The sequence below is a fragment of the Hyaena hyaena genome, unplaced genomic scaffold, assembly GCF_003009895.1.
Source record: "Hyaena hyaena isolate Hyena2069 unplaced genomic scaffold, ASM300989v1 scaffold_86, whole genome shotgun sequence".
Lineage (NCBI taxonomy): Eukaryota > Metazoa > Chordata > Mammalia > Carnivora > Hyaenidae > Hyaena > Hyaena hyaena.
The window spans coordinates 689,778-707,847 of record NW_024080721.1 but is presented as its reverse complement, the minus strand read 5'-3'; the positions used below and the strand labels follow the sequence as shown (position 1 = coordinate 707,847).

Below are 18,070 nucleotides of genomic sequence, written 5' to 3'. Positions count from 1 at the left end.
TGCTGCAGCTAAGTTTTCTACTGTTTTATTTATAGCAGTAGCAAGCTTTGGCTCTGTCTGATGGAAGGGATTGATACATTTTGCTTAGGTTCAGGGAACAGAAGTTATTAAAACTTGTTCTCTGATGTAGGACTAGCTGAGAGAGAAGTGGTAACATGAGAGGTGGGAAAAGGGAGAAGTGATTAGGGTTGGTGAGAAGTGACAGTGATGTATGTAATTACCATCATCAGTAGGCTCCAGTCTAGAACAGAGATTCTAGTTGATAATCTGTTTTAGAAGGTAGTTAAGGGTAGCTGTTTGCTTCATGAACTCTGCCTATACCTCTGTGACTTCCGATCATGAGGAGGAACAAGGTTGGAAGCAGGAGACCGTCCTGAGCAGAGGCCACTTGGTGCCAGGACTGTCAGCAGGAGTTCAGAGCTGGGTGCTAGTACTAAAGAATAATCCGGTCCCCGCTGCGGTGATTGAGCAGCAATGAAACCAGCTTGGGGACATGTGGAGTACCTGTCTCAGGGCCGGCAGGTAGGGGGCTGGTGGGGACGGAAAGGCAGGGCAGAGCCCAGGTAGCTGGGCTGACTCCTGGATTGCATGGGGTGAGTTAGAGGAGCTAGCTCTCAGGGTGGAGAAAGACTCACTGTCAAAAATGGGATGGAATTTATATGGGGGAAACTTTCAGTTCCAGGCATAAGGAGGAACTCAGTTGCTTTCTACACAGCATAGTGGTTGAGTGATTTAACCACCTTGTATATTGTAAAGAAAGTCCTCCTCTGGAGGAGGAGTTGAACTGGGGACCGTCAAGGCCCCTTCCCATTCCCCCTCCACCCCTGTGATTCCCTGACAGGCCCTAGGCACCTTACGGAGGTCAGTGATGATTGGTAAAAGGTCTGATTGCACTAAATGTCACAGCCCCTTCCCTGCCCTCACCTCCCAGCAGCCCATTATTTTCTCCTATCACATTTAAGTCATGTGTTTGGGATAATGGAGCAGCTGATAGTTTGGGATGCTGTCAGTGTGTGCCTCTGAGAGTAGACAATTCACAGCTGACAAACATCCGACAGAACCAGCTGTGCAGGAGATTGAAGAGTGGCAGCGGCGGGTGTGACGGTGCATGATCTCAAGTTTTCAATCTGAGACCTCCTAAGTAGAAAGGTAGCATAAAGAAGGAAAAGGAAGGGAATCAATGGAGGCTAAAAAGGTTGGTCCCCTTACAGCTTTTCAGCAGTAGGGCAGAAGGGCTGAGGTGGGCGGCATCAGATCACCAAAAGTATAATAATACGGTAATAAAGTGATGTTTCTTTCCCAATCAGTTAACAGTTGTGTTTTTTATAATATTTCAAGCATCTTTTTCAGTCCCAAGCAAATGTGACCATCAGATTTTATGTTCCCAAAATGATGTTTTCGGCAAGTGATTGATAACCTGTTTTGTTTGAAGTTTATTTATTTTGAGAGAGAAGTGGGGAGGAGCAGAGAGAGAATCCCAAGTTCAGTACAGAGCCTGATGCTGGGCTCGATCTCACAACCCCCAAGATTATGATCTGAGCCCATATTGAGTGGATGCTTAATCGACAGCGCCACCCAGGCACCCTGGTGATCTTGTAATCTGTGTTTTCTAGTCTTCCCCCCCCCCCTTTAATTATAGAAATTTTCAAATCCAGAAAAAGAACTTCCAGTACCTTCATCTGTCAGGCATCTCCAGTTAGTCACATTTGCCAATCGTCTTCTCTCTTGCCCACACACTGTTACTGGGGCAGTGAAAAGCAATCACAGACGTCGTAGTTCATCCAGAAATACTTCAGCATCTATAGTCTTTTAAGACTGGTTTTAGTGAATCTCATATTCTCTTCTCCCATCTTAGGAGAGGATGCTTTTTACTCTGCTTCCCTTCCCATCCTGAACACAGAAAAGATGCCCTTTTTTCAGATTATGTGTTCTAGGTTGGATGCCAGTCTCAAAGACTTTCTGGTGAAGAATTTAAATTCTCCCAAAGTAACACCTGTTTTATTGAAAGCCTACTCAAGGTCAGGCCTGGTTCTAGGTCACAAAACCTGCAGAAGTCATTGCCTGTATATGGGCAGACTGAGGCTTCGGGAAGCTAAGAAACTTGGCAGAAGTCACCCTGCTAGTACACACTAGAGGCATGTTTCCAGAACTGAATAGAATAGTAGAATCCCACTGTCACACTGATGTGTGTGGTAGCAGCAGGACTGGCATCCAGCCGCTCGTGTTAGAACTCCACATTTGGATTACTCAGACGAGGAAAACCTTAAAGGCCTTTTTTTTTTTTTTTTTTTTTTTAATCCAGACCAAAAAAGAGGCTGTTCATCAGAGGCTTCCTTTTAAGCTATTAAGATCATAGTAGCATAGAAGAAATTGTGTTTTTTCTAAAGAAGAAATAAAGTTAATTCAAAGACAAACTTTAGCTAGTGAATCTGTACAGATTTTGATTACTTTTTAAGAAGGTTGCTCTGTATTGAGATAAATGGAACTGTAACTTCTAAGACTAAGATGGTAGCAGGATTTTAGGAGATGCTGGGCTAGAAATCCACGTTAGTTTATGAGTGGTCCCCTTTATTTACCGGTGAGTGTCTAACACCTTTGGTTAGGTATCCACAATGTTCGTTTGTATTGGGCTCTTCTTGGGAATGACAGTGATTGGGTTGAAGCAGGGTGCTTGTCTTGCAGGATGCTCATGACGGGGAGGTCAACGCCGTGCAGTTCAGCCCGGGCTCCCGGCTGCTGGCCACCGGAGGCATGGATCGGAGAGTTAAGCTTTGGGAAGTGTTTGGAGGTGAGACCTCAAGAGTGAGAGGGACTGTGTTGGGGACACCTGGTTGATCTTGCTTTCAGGCAGGCTTGAATTGTTCATCTTCTCAAAACGTATACAGAATTTTGTGTAAGGAATTATCTGACCAAAGTGTCATTACCATCTCAGACGTTACAGCTGAGTGGCTATTTGCTCTGAGTTTTCAAGTAGTGACGAGAAAATACTGTTGAGTTACAGATACGTTAGTGTTTGTGTTTTCTCTGGTACATACTGAGCAGGACATTTTCCATGTAGTATAGGTTTTAGAAGGAAAACAAAAAGTTCAAAAGTCATAGACTTAATAATTACACTTTACGTTGAGCTGAGGTGTGTGTATTGAATAACACAAATGGCCTTGGCCTGGGAAAAATGACTGAGGTCGTATCTAAGCCTGAGGAGAAAAAGAGGTGGGTTTCTCCCAGGAAAAATGTATTTAACACGAGCCCAAAGATCAAGACCCAGTCTCTTTGATTAGACCTTGTTTCAGAAGCAACCTCAGAGTACTCAGAAATGCAATGGCTTTAGAACAGGAAGTGGGGCTTAATGAAGCCATCTCTTAGAATTTTGAAGCTGGGGATACCTCAGTTTCAGCATTTTGGGATTTAGTTAACTACTGTTTTTTTTTAATAAAGCAAAGTCAAGGGATAAAGTTGCAGATTTTAGTAAGAACCAGTTTGTCGAGTGTCCGTAGTTGTAGCACCTCCGTACTCACTGCCCAGCAGTCAGCAGACCCAGCGTGACCTTGTCTCTGCTGTTTCCCCTGATCCTTGCCATGGCCTCTGTGCGGTCTGAAAGGTGCGCATCACCCCTACTTGATAAGAAAACTCAGAGACACTACTTGATTTGCCTTGTTGGTTTACAGGACTGGTAACTGATTCACGTGGCAAGGGAGGGGCCCTGTGCTTTCAGAACCCTCTGTTTTCCCACTGCAGCCTCCCCAAGGCTGGAGAGCTGCTGCCCAAGCCTGTTACTACTTTTGGTGTGTTTAGAGCAAGAGCAATCTATCGATCCCTTTGGTTATAACAGATTATGAATAAAGCACCAAACTTGTGTGCTCTGGCCTCCCCTCCCCCCCCCCCAAAAGTGACTCCGTAATTAAAATCCTGGCAGTTACAGCTAGCTGAAGGCCACCAAAATTTGTGCTGTTTTACCCAGAAACACTTTATGGATAATAATTGTGGGAAGATAACAGTAAAGCCGTATTGTAACAATAGAAATTTTACGAGATTTGGTTTTTTATAGGATCTTAAGTAGTCTGTTTTTTAATTTTTTTATGTTTATTTATTTTTGAGAGCAAGAGAGAGACAGTGAAAGCAGGGAAGGGGCAGAGAGAGAGGGAGACACAGAATCCCAAGCAGGCTCCGGGCTCTGAGCTCCCAACGGAGTCCGACGTGGGACTCGAACTCATGAAGTGTGAGATTATGACCTGAGCTGATCGGACGCTCAACGAACTGAGCCACCCAGGGGCCCCGATAGTCTGTTTTGATTATACCTTATGACTAAATAAAAATCACCGTAGAAATGTTTTTTTACTTCTGGGTCAATAAAAGTACCAACAAGAAAAAATGAGAACCAACCTTTAGTAACAGTGTTACGTTTTTGCTGCTGAAGAGGAAGTAAACGCTAATGGAAATTATGAAATAGTTTGAGAGAGTCCTGTCTACGCTTTTAAAGTATCAGAAGAACTGCAGTTTCTGCCCAGTAGGAACACTTGTCCTTGCTCATTCTATGAAAAGCACAAGCTCCGTTGGGCATTACTTATATAAATACTGTTGACATAGCTTCCCTTGGTGTCTTCTAGATAAAAGAGCTTTTGGAAAGGTCTTCATTTGGTCATTTGAGATCAACCTCTTGTGTAGAATAGCATTTATTTATTGATCTTTTCTTACGTCTTGGCCCTGTGTCAGCTGCCAGAGAAACAGACCAATATCTTGGGCATAAGCCGAAAGAGATATTAGAATTTACAGTAATATTTTGTAAAGATCTAATCTAAATAAAGACCTTAATTAGTGGGTATTATTAGCCTCTTTCTGACTTTTTTTTTTTTTTTAAATGTTTTATTTATTTCTAGGAGAGAGAGAGACAGCATGAGCAGGGGAGGGTCAGAGAGAGAGAGAGGGAGATACAGAATCTGAAACAGGCTCCAGGCTCCGAGCTGGCAGTCAGCACAGAGCCCGACGCGGGGCTCGAACCCACGAACCGCGAGCTCATGACCTAAGCGAAAGTCGGACGCTTAACCGACTAAGCCACCCAGGCGCCCCAGCCTCTTTCTGACTTTTGAAAATCTAATGAAAGCTAGGATCAATAAAAGGCATTAAATGTGCTATACGGGTATTTTGCAGTAAATTCAGAGGGAGGGACTCATGAACCCCTCAGTAATCCTGACCCTAAATATTTGACAGCTCCAAAGTGGTATTCGTGTCATAATTATTACCAGTTAGAGAAAAGGCTGTTCTTTGAAATGTTCCCTATTTTGTGCTCCCCTTTTATGAATTTGATTTGAATGGTTCCCTAATTGTTTTTCTGAGCTTGTCATCCTTAAGCTGCCCTTTACAAAAGGAGATTAATCACATCATCTTGAGACTTGTACTCTTAAAAGTTTGCGCCTGCATCATTAAAGTTTCTGTGTGGGTGGCCAGAGCTGTCTGAAAGCAGAACCTGGGCCCGTGTGGCTGGGGAGAGGGGAGCTTTGACCAGCAGTGGGATTGCCAGAATCTTACATTCCCAGAGACAGAGTAAGCGTAAGGACAAATTCTAGAAACTCCAAAGTAGCTTTACTGGCATTGTAAGGACTAGCCAGTTAACACATAACTAAAAAAAGAAATTCTTTTCAGACCTTAATGAGAATTATCACATGGATCCTGAAAATTTAGTGGTCAGCTTCTACGGAAGTGGTAGCTCAGTTGACCCGAATCCTATCAAACCCAAAGATGTATTTATCTGAATTAGAAACATTTTGCTCAGAAATAGCAGAACCAAAACTCAGTTTCTAGGTGCATTGACAGGTCTTTAAAATTCCCATATTTTCCTCTTTGTAAAGGAAATTTATGACTCTAAATTTCTTGAAAAGACCAATTTAACAGGCAAACTGCTAAGCTCTGCGTCCATTTTCCCTTCATCGCTCTTCCAGCTGACTAGCTGTGTGTTTGTGTCTCACTGTTCTGTTTGTCCTGCTATTCTTAGACTCTGCATCAGTGCAAAAAGCTGCTGTTCTGAGCCTGTAATTCGTTTCCATTGTGTTTCAGGTGCCCCATTGTAACTTATGTATTGGCTTTACTCTCTTTTCTTTCCTCAATCCTTCTTTTTATCCAGATAAATGTGAGTTCAAGGGCTCCCTGTCTGGCAGTAATGCAGGAATTACAAGCATTGAATTTGACAGTGCTGTAAGTATCTAGTATCCGGGAAAATGGTGAGTTTAAAAGTGTTAGGAACAATTTAAGACATCTGGTTCTTGGAGTTTAATAATAACTCAAATGGTTTCTCTGCTGTTCTCTACCTTAAGTCAGTGACAGTTCAGGATGCAGGTAGATGATCAGTTCTGTGCTGGCTGTGACTGTGATGAAGATGGGGGGCAAGGTTTGCTGTGCCCCAGCCAGTAATTGTCTCTGCAGACTTGATAAAGGCTGCGGCTGAAGTCTCAGCAGTGCAGGTGGAGGGGAGGGGTCTGGCTAGATGCATCAGAGCCGCGTGGGTCTCCGAGGAGAGGAGTTGGGAGATGGAGGGGGGAGCCGGCGCCTCTGTGCTCTGCAGCATGGACGGTGTGTAGAGCATTGGTATTTCTGGTTACTGAAGGGGAGTGGCACTGGTGACCTCAAGAAGACAGGTTCCGGCTTGAGCTGGAGGGTCTGCAGCATTCAGACGGGCTAGCGGGATTGAGCAAACCTAGGAGAAGAGTGGATTTACCAAAATTGGGTTGACAACACTGACAAAATTGGTTGGTTTTCACACCAGGTGTTAACCTCTTCTGGACCTGATTCTTGGGGAATCTGTATTGTGTGGACTGAGATCTTCTAATTTGTCTAAAATTTGTCTCCCCCGTCCCCACTCTCCCTTATTCCCATAGGGTTCTTACCTCTTAGCAGCTTCAAATGATTTTGCAAGTCGAATCTGGACCGTGGATGATTATCGGTTACGGGTAAGGCCCAGTTAAGAAAGCTGATAACCTCCAAACTTCCATGAGGTTCTCCAGGCACAAAACGTAGGAAATGGCAGGTTGATTGGGAGAATCATGATTTCCTGAAAATCATACTTGATACTGCCTCTGCCCTTTTCCCTTCCTCCCATGGGAAAATTGACATTTCCACATTACATTCTTTCTTGGTCCAAGATACAGTTTGAAAATCTTTGCAGTAGGAAACCCTCACGTTTCACCTGAAAGTCTCGGGGTGTTCCTGTCCAGAAGAACTAGGTGCTTTGGGGACATGTCACTTTGAGCTGAACTTCAGCAATCCTGGCACCGTTGTATAAATTGTGTTTGTTCCAGGCTCCAGGACTTACTGATGACCTCAGGAGAGGTCATTGGGAACACATGGGATGCACTCAGGTCATGAACTCTGACTCAGGCTGGAAGATACATGTGAGAGGAAGGGAGAAGGGACAGGGCTGGATGTGGAGGAGTTCGCACTGGAACCCGAAGTGCCAAGAAGTCATTTGGCCTCCACGACAATGACCAAAGCTTGTTGGTTCTCTCACATTGGTTCTTTTTTTTTTTTTTTTTAAGTTTGTTTATTTATTTTTGAGAGAGGGGACGAGAAGGGGAGGGGGAGAGAATCCCAAGCAGGCTCTGTGCTGTCAGCTCAGAGGCCGATGCAGGGCCTGATGCCATGAACCGTGAGGTCATGACCTGAGCTGAAATGAAGAGTCAGATGCTCAACCAGCTGAGCCACCCAAGTGGCTCTTTTGTTCTAATGAAAAGCAACTAGCTGAACTTGGAGACGTGCTGTTTTTCTCCTCAAGCTTGAAGCAGTTTTCACGTGAGCTCACAAAAGGCTGTTGACAGGTAAGGTGGAGAATGGACTTTTTCATGAAGAAAAAGGCTTGATTCAAGCTTTCCTGTGTCAACTCATGCAAGAACCAGGACATGATGTTAAAACCTCTTCTGGATAAATCGCAGAGAGTTGGGGAGCCACTGCAGACCGGTCCAGTAGGTGGTTGCTGGCAGTCTGACCTGAGGATGCAGCCATGTGGCTAGAAGAATCTTCAGAAATGCACAGTCACCGTATCTCTTAGGCTGTCTGTCTTCTTGAAGGAGCCGTATGGAAAATCCCCAGAATTAGATGCTAGTCAGTACCTCATGGTGAGAGTTTTTATTCGTCATTGAAAGAAGAGCCAAGGCTGCACGTGCAAAGTGTGGGACGTGAAGATGACAAAGATTATGTTCCCTTGTGAAAGTCAAAGAGCTTTCAGTCATGTTCTCGACCGAATGCAAGAGCAGGGAGGTGGGCAGCTGGGCGCCTGCGGATGGGCTGGGCTCTCTGCCAGCAGAACTCGCTGCTGTTCAGCTGTTTGAACAAGCGTTCGGTCAGGGCGCCACAGTTCTGCCCACTCCACACGACCTCACCTCTTCCCGTGGCAGCGTGTGATCCACATAGTGGGTGCTTCGCTCTGTTTCCCCTCGATTACTTACTGGGTGTTTGGGATGAGGTCGACTACCTCTGCAGTCCTTAATTTGCCTGAAGAAAAAGGGGTCTTTTCTGGAGTGGGTCTTCTGTGTTAGGCCCAGTACTGAGGTATGTTATATACATTACTACTTTTAATCGCCAGGGGCATGAGGTAAGGTAGGGATGTGAGGAAACTGAGGCTCAGATAAGCCCACACAATTGCCTGAGGTCACACAGGTAACAGATGAGAAGATGAGAGTTGGAACCGGGGTCTGTGCTCTTTCTCTGTTCCATTGACCTGGATTATTCTAGTACTTCTGGAGACTGAGGCCTTACACCGTAGGCCCTTGAGGAGAAAAGCAGTTGGGGGTCAGCCAGTTGGGCAGGATGGTATTTTTCATTGGGGAAAGAGTTCTATTCAGGTGGGAAATATATAAAGGGACTTGGAGGCCAGAGCTAGACCTGGAAGACAAAGGTCATGATGTTGGGACACACTTTTCGAGTGAGTCAGTTTGCACAGGTGGCCTGGGTTTCAGCACAGAGGATGCTCAGGGTGCTGGAGCACCAAGCTTAAGCTGGGGTTGGCGACATACTGGAGGGCTGGTGCCAGACGGTAGCCTCCTTTGCTGGGCTAACTGGCTTAGAGGGCCTCTGGTCGGCTCTCCGTAAATGGCGTGATGAAGGTCAGGAGGCCTTTTTAAACAGATTCTCTTCTCCAGAAAACCCGCATGAAATTCTTAACCAGGATCCAGGAAGTAAGCAGCCTCCTTGTTGTAGGAGGCTGTGGCTTCTACTTAGAGCCTAGTTAACAGAGGACACTGGAAGACATAAATGGAGGAGATCCATGTTCTGAAATTCAGGATCCAAGCCCTGGTCAGTTTCTTAGCTTTTATGATGAGGGAATGGTGTTTGGGAGAGACCAGAATGCAGGGAGCAGGTGGTTGAGTGCTTGCTGTAAACTCCTTGTAGTAAGGGTGTCCTGGAAACAGCCTGATATTGAAAGGAGTCCATGGCAGAGGACTCCTGAGTGTAAAACTCAGATGTGACTTGAGGAACTGGATTGAAGAACCCACCTTGTTCAGTTCCCCAATGTTGACGTGGGAGAGTAACCACAGTGACGAGACTGGCTTTCAGATGATGGTTTTTATTTCAGGAACTTTCTCCTCGAGGTGTGCATTTTTCTAATGTCTGGTGCCGGCTTGATTACCTGCACCATGGGCGGCCCTCGAGTCTGCCGTGAGGCACAGAGGTGCCTGGCAGAGACAGACAGACAGAGACAGTCACACACACACTCAGGAATCCTGTTGAGAAGAGGATCATAAAACCTGAAAAGTGTTAAAATTAATGAAAAGAAACATCAAAAATACTGAATGGATAAAAATTTAACATAAATCTGATTCATTTAAAATAAAGACATTTTAAATAATACAAAAGTGCAAACGCTGTAGGAAGCTACGCTCCGTCCCCTGGAGAGCGTGGAGATGGGGCCCATTCACTGGATGTCCTCCAAGAACAAGGCTCGAAGAAGTCACACCTGGCTAACCTGCATATGACAGCCAGCAAGTAACAGTGTCCCTTTTCTTTCTTTGATGGGTCTTATTCCGGGAAATCAGTTGGGGAAAAGCTGTATGCCCTTAGCTGTTCATTGCTGCAGCATCCTTTGCGATGGCCTCGAAACTTGTAAAGTGCACAAGGGACAAGCGCTAAAGCTCCCGGCAGTGGGCTCTTGTGCTCAGGTCACCTTCTTTGGTCCTTACCCAAACAGAGTGAGGAAGAGGATGGTCTCCCAGATGGCCCGGAGCCCGGGCATCTTCAGCTGTCACATGAAAAGCTGCTTTCACCATGATGTTAAAGAGCAGTGGGTAAACTTTTATGAGTACTTCCACATGAAATCGATGAAAGTATTGACACGAACGTGGAGTTCACAAAAATGGGCAGTTTGACACAGCCCATTAATGAGCAGGGCCTCTTCCTCAAGAGCTTGAGAGCCGTGATTTTACTTCTGCAGCAAGAGAAATCTGTGAACGTGCCCTGAACTTTGGTTACTTTGTTGAAACAGTCCCTTACTAAGAACTTAATTCACTTAGCGGGAGAAGGACCTTCCCAAGTTTTCTGTCTCCCACGAATTGTACAGATCAGGTGGTGTGTGCTCCACGGAGTCGCTCCTGCACTGTAGTGAATGAAAGCCACGTTGCTGGAGTTTTCTTGATCTTATGAGAAGGCTTCGTGGGAGGTTTTCACATAGCCACAGCACAGCTGCCCCCTGCCTGGCGGCAGTTGTACAGTGCTGTTCCAGTTTCAGAGAGGTTTCAGTGTGGGGGAAACGAGCCTTCGAATCTGTGCCAGCTTCTCCCTTCAAAAGGGAGGAGGAGGAGGCGCAGGCCTGCGCTTTCTGTTCCTGTGCCCAAGTGGCGCTGCGCCACTGAGCAGGGAGGGAGGGTGGTTTCAGAAGTCCCAGCAGTAGACATTAACACAACACTGCGAGATCTCCTCTTTGGGAGTCGGGGCTGAAACCCAGTAAGTTAGTTACCAGTTGTAGTAAGTGTATTAAAGCTCCTGTTTCTTTCTTTCTTTCTTTTTTTTTTTTTACTAGTTAGTTGGTTAGGAAAAAAAGTCAACGAGTATCTTGTGAGCCTATGACAGTTTGCATGTATAAGCATGTTGACCCGCACTGGAAAGAGGTCCACGATGAGCTGTGAAAAGTCTTGACTCCCCGGGTCCCCTCCCTGAACCCTTGTCATCCTGATAGTTCTGTGATAGCAGGAGGGGTGGGGCCTCAGTCCTGTGCCCCGAGGCTGGCACCCTACGGCTAGCTGCCAGGGGGTTTCATTGTTGGGAGTGCCCAGCTGACATTTCAAGCTGAGGCCTCTGATTGAAAAAGCCCCCAGAGGATTTAATTGCTTATTTAAAAGAGTCCTGATGTTTCCTTTTGTAAACTATGCCTGTAGGGAACCTGTCTGTTCTGACTTTAAATAGGGTCTGGACTTGAAGAGGCCCTGGGTAAAATCCAGGCTATTAGAATTTTGTAATTTGATACCACCGGGGTTTACAAAAAGTTGCAGGAGTTACTACAGATGGGGGGCGGGGGGGGGGGGTGCTGTGCCAGGGCTTCTGTCCCAGGCCCCCCCCTACTGCCTGTCCCATGTTCTGAGGATGGAGGCATGTGAAGTTTGCACTGTTTTTGTTTTTGCTTTTGTTTTTTAATGTGCTGGGAGATTTCTCCTTTTTCCTCTTGATACCTCACCCCTGGGCCGCACCAAAAGACAGACTTTCTGGATGTTTTGCTGCACTGGGTACCCTTTTGTCTGAGGGTTCCTGACCAGATTGCCGACCGGGTCTCTGGGTGTGTAGAGCAGCTGGCTGTTCCCGCGTGGTGTGTCCCGCAAGGCTTAACCCCGCTGCCTTCTCTCCCCAGCACACGCTCACAGGACACAGCGGCAAAGTGCTGTCTGCCAAGTTCCTGCTGGACAATGCGCGCATTGTTTCTGGAAGTCACGACCGGACCCTCAAGCTCTGGGATCTCCGCAGCAAAGTCTGTGAGGAAATCAGTCTCTCTGAATATATGTATGATTAGACGTTAGCCGCGAGGTGTTTGTTTCCGCACAAAAGCCTGCGTTTAGTGTGATACGGTTTAAATTGCAAGTCCAGGTTCAAGCTCAGAGTGGCATTTTCACATCTGAGATCTGGGTTCAGTAAGGAGCTGTGCTTAGCTGGGGCGAGAGGGCAATGCTGCGGCACGCACGGCCACCGAGGGGCCTCTGCTTGACGACTGCTGTTGGGTTTCCCTGCAGGCATAAAGACCGTGTTTGCAGGCTCCAGCTGCAATGACATCGTCTGCACAGAGCAGTGTGTGATGAGCGGGCACTTCGACAAGAAAATTCGTTTCTGGGACATCCGGTATAAAACCCAGGAGTTTGGTGGGGGAGGCAGACGGAGGGAGTGTCCGTGGTGGAACCCCGGGGATGTTTTGTGTCTGGGTTGCAGGTTTTAAGATCCCCGGAAGTGGCAGAAATGAGCTCCAGTCCACACGTACCAGAGTAGTTTGATATTCTTTACCATGAGGCAGACTGTTGGGTTCACCAGGCACTTACAAGCACGCCCTGGGCACTTACTGGGCACTTTACCAGCTGCCGCGGAAGCGAAGTTGGACAACTAGGTGGCTTAAAACCGACACACAAGTCTGCGTGGTGTTGGGAAGTAGAGCGGGCACCTTTGTCCAAGGACATGAGAGAACACTGGTCAGGGTGCATCTGGAGAAGTGACTAAGCATCACACGGCGGGAAAGCCCCTGATGGACTTTCCACACGGGCCATCAGGACGGCCTGGTGTGGCCGCGACGGCAGATTGGGCTGCGGGCAGGCAGGAGAAGCAGGTGGTGGGTTGGGAGCAGATCGACATTTGTGAATGACTTGATCATTTGCTCCCCGGAGGACTGCTCCTCACGAGGGAATAGATGGTACTGTGGAGCAGGACGGGGTCCTAGGAATGGGCACCTCATCCAGCATGTGGGAGGCGTGGAGGGGAATGGATTTGAGGCGGAGTTTGCATTGGGCGGGGTGAGGAAGGGGAGGACTGAAGCCACGCGGGGGATAAACGACGGATGCTGTGTTCGGGTAAGGATGCACGTTTGTGGTGAAACATTTGGATAAACAGGAGCAGGTTTTTTGAGAGACGTTGGGTGGTGGAGAAAATAAGTCCTCACGGGAGGACTCCAAAGACGTGAGGACGTGGCCCATGAATCAGGAGACCGCCTTTTAGGGAGCCACCAAGGCAGGGTGGCCACAGATGGGGACAGAGCCGGGGGGTCCCAGGTAGGGGGGCAGCGGAGTCCGATGGCGAGAGGAGCCTGGTGGGATGAGGCCAGTAGAGTAGGAGGGAGGTCGCTGCTGGTCACAGTGAACGCAGGGCAGTGGTGGGGGGTGGGCACGAGGAGGCTGTGCTTCTGGATGATGCTTAGAAAGTCCTGGCGTGAGGCCGGCAGCTCCTGGGCAGCTCTCATGCTCTTATTCGTACCCTCTGGTTAGCCTCTTTGAACCTGAAACGTGGCGTGTTAGTGTCCAAGTGGGTATTAGGAACCCCGCAGTGCATGGCTGACGGGACGCGTGAAGGCCCTGAGGCGCGGGAACTGCACGGCCTGCCTCCAGCCACGTGTTTAGCAGCAGTGAGATCAACTCTTTCTTAGTTTGGGTTTGAGGTGGGAAATTACTTCTTCGGAAGCTTACGACAGAGTGACTGCAGGAGGGTCCACACCTCCTCTGGCTCTATCTGGCTCTATCACCCGGCAGGGCCCTGCAGGATTGCTTTTTGCAGCCCTGGGCGGGTAATCCCCCCTGGAGTCCAGCTCCACCCCTGGAATCATGCAGCCGGACTTGGGGGGCCCGGAGCTGAACTCTGTAAGGCAGGGAGCCTGCAAGAGGCCACATGTGCGTCCCTGTGCAGTACAGCGTCCCAGACCCAGCAGAGCAAGCTTAGGAGCCCTTGGATTGGTCAGAGTGTTGTCACTGAAATAGCACTAGGTAGCTGACAGTCCTGCCTCACCTGTGCCGATCCGGAGCTCTGATTGGCCATTAACGCCAATCCCCAGACGGGCAAGGAAACGAATTTTCCCAGGTCCAGAGTTCTGGTACTTAAACTATTATTACAGAATTTATTGACAGAAAAAGCAGTAAAAACAGCCACTGAGGTGATTTTTATAAGGTTGGGACACATTTAGTGTCCTTGAAGAGTACCACATTCTGGTCGAATTACTTCTCTCCCCCACCCCCCCCCTTCTCCATGGAGCATGATATCCTGGTTAAAATGGTCAAGTTCTGACATTTCTGTGTCACATTTTCTCAGACTTGCCTTCCCTGTTGTAGATCAGAGAGCATTGTCCGAGAGATGGAGCTGCTGGGCAAGATCACTGCCCTGGACTTGAACCCGGAAAGGACCGAACTCCTCAGCTGCTCTCGGGATGACCTGCTAAAAATTATCGATCTGCGAATAAACGCTGTCAGACAGACGTTTAGGTAACCAAAGACCCATTGATTTGGGTTGTATATTTGAATCTTGGCAGTTTTCCGGGGTGTGCACGAACTCCAGTGGCCCCAGGGCCCTGCTCATAAGTCCCCGCACTCAGGGTGATGGTGCTTTGTTGCTTGCAGCGCCCCTGGATTCAAGTGCGGCTCTGATTGGACCAGAGTTGTGTTCAGGTGAGAAGTGTCCCTCCTCTGCCTCGCCCCGCGCCCCCGCCCCCCCTACCAATGCATAACCATCTCGCCCTGAGGGAGTGTCCAGGAGTGACACTCATCACTAGGGGGCGCTCTCACTGTCTCCTTCCTTTCTGGTGTCCTGAGAACTGTTTGAGGGCTTCTGGGGAAAGGAGGCAACCCCCCAAGACAGCGCCTGGCAGGCTCTCTGGAGAAGGCAGCCCCCCCGCCTAGCTCTGGCTCTGCCTGTGTGGCACTTCTCCCCCAGGATGCTGAATTGGGGGTGGGCGGTTGACACCTTATCTGATCTTCCCATGTTTTCCAGCCCTGATGGCGGTTACGTGGCAGCAGGCTCAGCTGAGGGCTCCCTCTACATCTGGAACGTGCTCTCGGGAAAAGTGGAGAAGGTCCTTTCAAAGCATCATGGGTAAGATGAACCCTTTCAGCCCCTCTGAGGCTGTTAGCAGGTTGCAGGTCCCGTGACTTCATCCCAGGGGCCCTGTCGTCTTCGGGCACTGGCCTGTGTCAGCCCCATGAGGCCACCGTGCAGCGTGCACTCACTTGCTCTGCCCTGAGCTGGGTTAGTGGAGTGAAGCTGGGGCCGTTTGTGCATCGCAGTGGACGGTGGTGTTCTGCTTACTGATGTTACAGGCTGTTTCGGACAGAGCCATTTGAGGAGTGGCTGCTGGAGAGAGGTCAGGGCGCTGGCCTGTCTTCCTCATTACCTAGCCCCTCCTCTCCAGCTCTCCTCCTTTCGCAGCCCCTTTGCACAGGAAATTGATTGTAAACACTGATTTTCATATGTTGTTTTTCAGTCCTCTCCCATCTCCCTTCTGTCTTAGTTTTTGTTCTCCATGCAAGCCCAGCTGCTAGTTAGAGACCAGGCTTTCCTTGGTCACCACCTCTCACCGCCCCCAAGAGCAGTGGCCACGGCCTGCTCCTCTGTCATTCCCCTGAGGCTTTTGTCTGAGGGTGCGAGCTACCCCCTCGTAGCCTTGATACCGCCTGGCCCCTTTCATTCCTAAACTGCTTCCTGAGATACAATGCAGGGCTCCTTCGAGTTCTTTGGCGCATGAATAAGGGCCTGCCTGTGAGTGGGAGCAGTACTGGCAAGTAAACCGGGCATCGGAAAAGGCGTTGCTCCCCGAACGTGAGGGGACCTGGTGTTCAGTTCACTAAGAACTCACAGATGTTTCCACCTCTCCCCCTGAAGCTCGTCCATCAACGCCGTGGCTTGGTCCCCCTCCGGCTCCCACGTTGTCAGTGTGGACAAAGGAAGCAAAGCCGTGCTGTGGTCAGAATATTGACGGTGCCTCCTCGAGGGAGCAGAGCCAAAGCCGGAGACGCGCGCAGGCTCTGTCCTAGCAGGTGGTGTGTTGGGTGTAGCTCTGATCTCCAGAGAAGAGCCCGGGCCATGTGGTCCAGGGGCCTCCTTTGAACAGGATTTCCAAGGATTTGGGCTGAGGTCTCTACGGCCTGAAAGGATAACACTGCAAAAACCTGACCCTGCAGCCACTTGGCAGCGGTGCAGGTGCTTGCCTTGATTCGATGGGAAACACTACTGGCTCTGATCTTCTATACCTCAGTGGGGGGAGCGCGGGCACCTACCGGCTTCCTCGCCGGCCGGTAGTGCCGGGAACACCCCACACGTCTGGGGTGGGTTTTCCCTCCTGGCTTTCTTTGGACCTTCCACGGATGGTTCTGGCGGATGGTTCTGGCGGAATGCATGTCCTGTCACCCTGGGGTCGTTTTTCCGGTGAACTGCTTTAATCACTGGATTAACAGAAACCTAAACAGGATTACCCTTGCCCTTTGGCTGCAGGGGCCACCCTGATTTCCCAGGACACGGGACTGTGGTCCCTCCCTGCTGGTCTGTGTCATGATTACAAGGCTCTTACTCTGATCTCATCTGATTACTGTTGGAATTTCCTTAGATCTCCTGAATAGTTCTTAGAAAGCAGCTGTTCTTCAAAGCTTCGGTGTCTTTTCTTTCTCCCCAGCAGTGCTATATGCTAATTTCTCATCGAGAAATAAATCCCAACTTGGTTAAAAAATCTGTTCTGAGGCAGGAGAGGAAGTGTGCTGCAGTCCTGTGTCCATCTGTAGACTCCCAGAAAGCGGGCGCCGCCACCTCCTTCCAGGGACGCCTCATTTATACTCGCAGGTGACGAGGGACTGGAGGCCTCGAATGTATTCGCCTGGAGCTGGTGGTCCCAGGCCACTGCCCTTCTGCCAAGTCTACGTGCAATAGCCCCTCGGTGCTTTAGTGCGAGAAGCCCATTCTGGGAAGCATGGGATTGTCATCTTAGGTTTCGGGAGTTAGGTTCAAGGCCGGAGGACACCTGGCCTGTGTCTTGCTTTTTTTTTTTTTTTTTGTACACATTTATCTTTATCATTTTAGTTCCTGGGTGACTGAAACACCAATACTTTTATCACTTCTTAATTTGCACTTTATTGTTTTTCCTTCTGCTCTTGTTCTCTGGACAGCTGTGGGGGTGAGAGCCGGAGCTGGGTGAGGAGGGGGCCGCCGTCCTCCCTCATTCCCGGCCCTCCTAGCCCCCTTTCAGCTTGCTGCTCCAGGAGCTCAAGGGAAGGTGGAACGCACAGGCCAGGGCGCAGCTGTTATTTATTTAATTATGTTGCCCAACAGAACTTGATTGTAAATAAAAAAGAAATCTGTTCTATACTTTTCAAACTCTGCGTCTCTTGGTGGTTATTTTATTCTCTTAGGTCCTTAAAAGAAAAAGCTGTTTTTTTAATCTTTTTCCTGGTGTTGACTCTTTCGAAAATAACAGCTAGTATTTTCCTGGCGTCTCTCCTCATCATTCATCCCAAATCGCCACTGCCTGTAAGCCAGCATTCCAGTGTCACGTCATGTGTATGTCTTGACCCGGCAAAGGGTCTCTTCCTCTTGGCGTCTGTCCTTTGAGAGCCTGGTGTGCCAACGAAACCCCCGCCATCAGCTCCGTGCTGCACAGGTGCGGCCCCCATGTCCTCCCGAGGCCTTGTCGGTAGGGTTGGCGGTGAGCTGTACCTGCCTCCTGCTGGTCTCCGGCCTCTTCTTTGCCCAAAGGCCGTGGGTTAGCTCACAGAGGAGTGATCTGTCTGTGGGAACTCCGGCCTCTAGCAGGCAGCCTGGCGCTGGATGAACCCTGATGTCCCGGAACCGCCCTGGAGACCGCCGCCCAGTTCCTCACCGCTGCATTTACTGAGCGGCCTGCCACACATCCGCTTTAGCCCAGCAGCTGGGCTCATTCCGTCCCGATCTGGAGCCTCAGAGGCGGCCTGCAGTCTCCACAAAGCTGAGCGAGCCCTTTATAGCTCTTGTACTCACTCTCAAGGAGGGGGTCAATTACAAGAGGCGTCAAGTAAGCCCTGTAGTAGCCTCCCATGATCCTGGTTTCTTCGAACCTGCAGGGAGGCTTGGCTGCCCTCTGCTTTTAACAGAGATGCTCAGTTTGGGATCCATCCACACTGTG

At 49.0% G+C, this 18,070-nt stretch overlaps 1 protein-coding gene and 1 non-coding gene across 5 annotated transcripts in view; both read left to right on the top strand.

The window, feature by feature from the left end:
* The window catches only part of ATG16L1 (autophagy related 16 like 1), a 35,720-nt gene extending 18,434 nt beyond the window's left edge, over nt 1–17,286 (top strand). For all 4 annotated transcript variants that reach the window (XM_039234548.1, XM_039234547.1, XM_039234546.1 and 1 more), the window contains 9 exons: nt 2,683–2,788; nt 6,116–6,186; nt 6,867–6,938; nt 11,819–11,939; nt 12,195–12,300; nt 14,262–14,411; nt 14,547–14,594; nt 14,917–15,018; nt 15,805–17,286. In XM_039234548.1, the coding sequence (XP_039090479.1) occupies nt 2,683–2,788; nt 6,116–6,186; nt 6,867–6,938; nt 11,819–11,939; nt 12,195–12,300; nt 14,262–14,411; nt 14,547–14,594; nt 14,917–15,018; nt 15,805–15,898 (870 nt within the window). In that variant the 3' untranslated portion in view covers nt 15,899–17,286. The remainder of the gene's footprint in view (nt 1–2,682; nt 2,789–6,115; nt 6,187–6,866; nt 6,939–11,818; nt 11,940–12,194; nt 12,301–14,261; nt 14,412–14,546; nt 14,595–14,916; nt 15,019–15,804) is intronic.
* Nucleotides 861–1,135, top strand: LOC120233394. Its single transcript, XR_005528807.1, has one exon.
* Nucleotides 17,287–18,070: the final 784 nt, after the last annotated feature.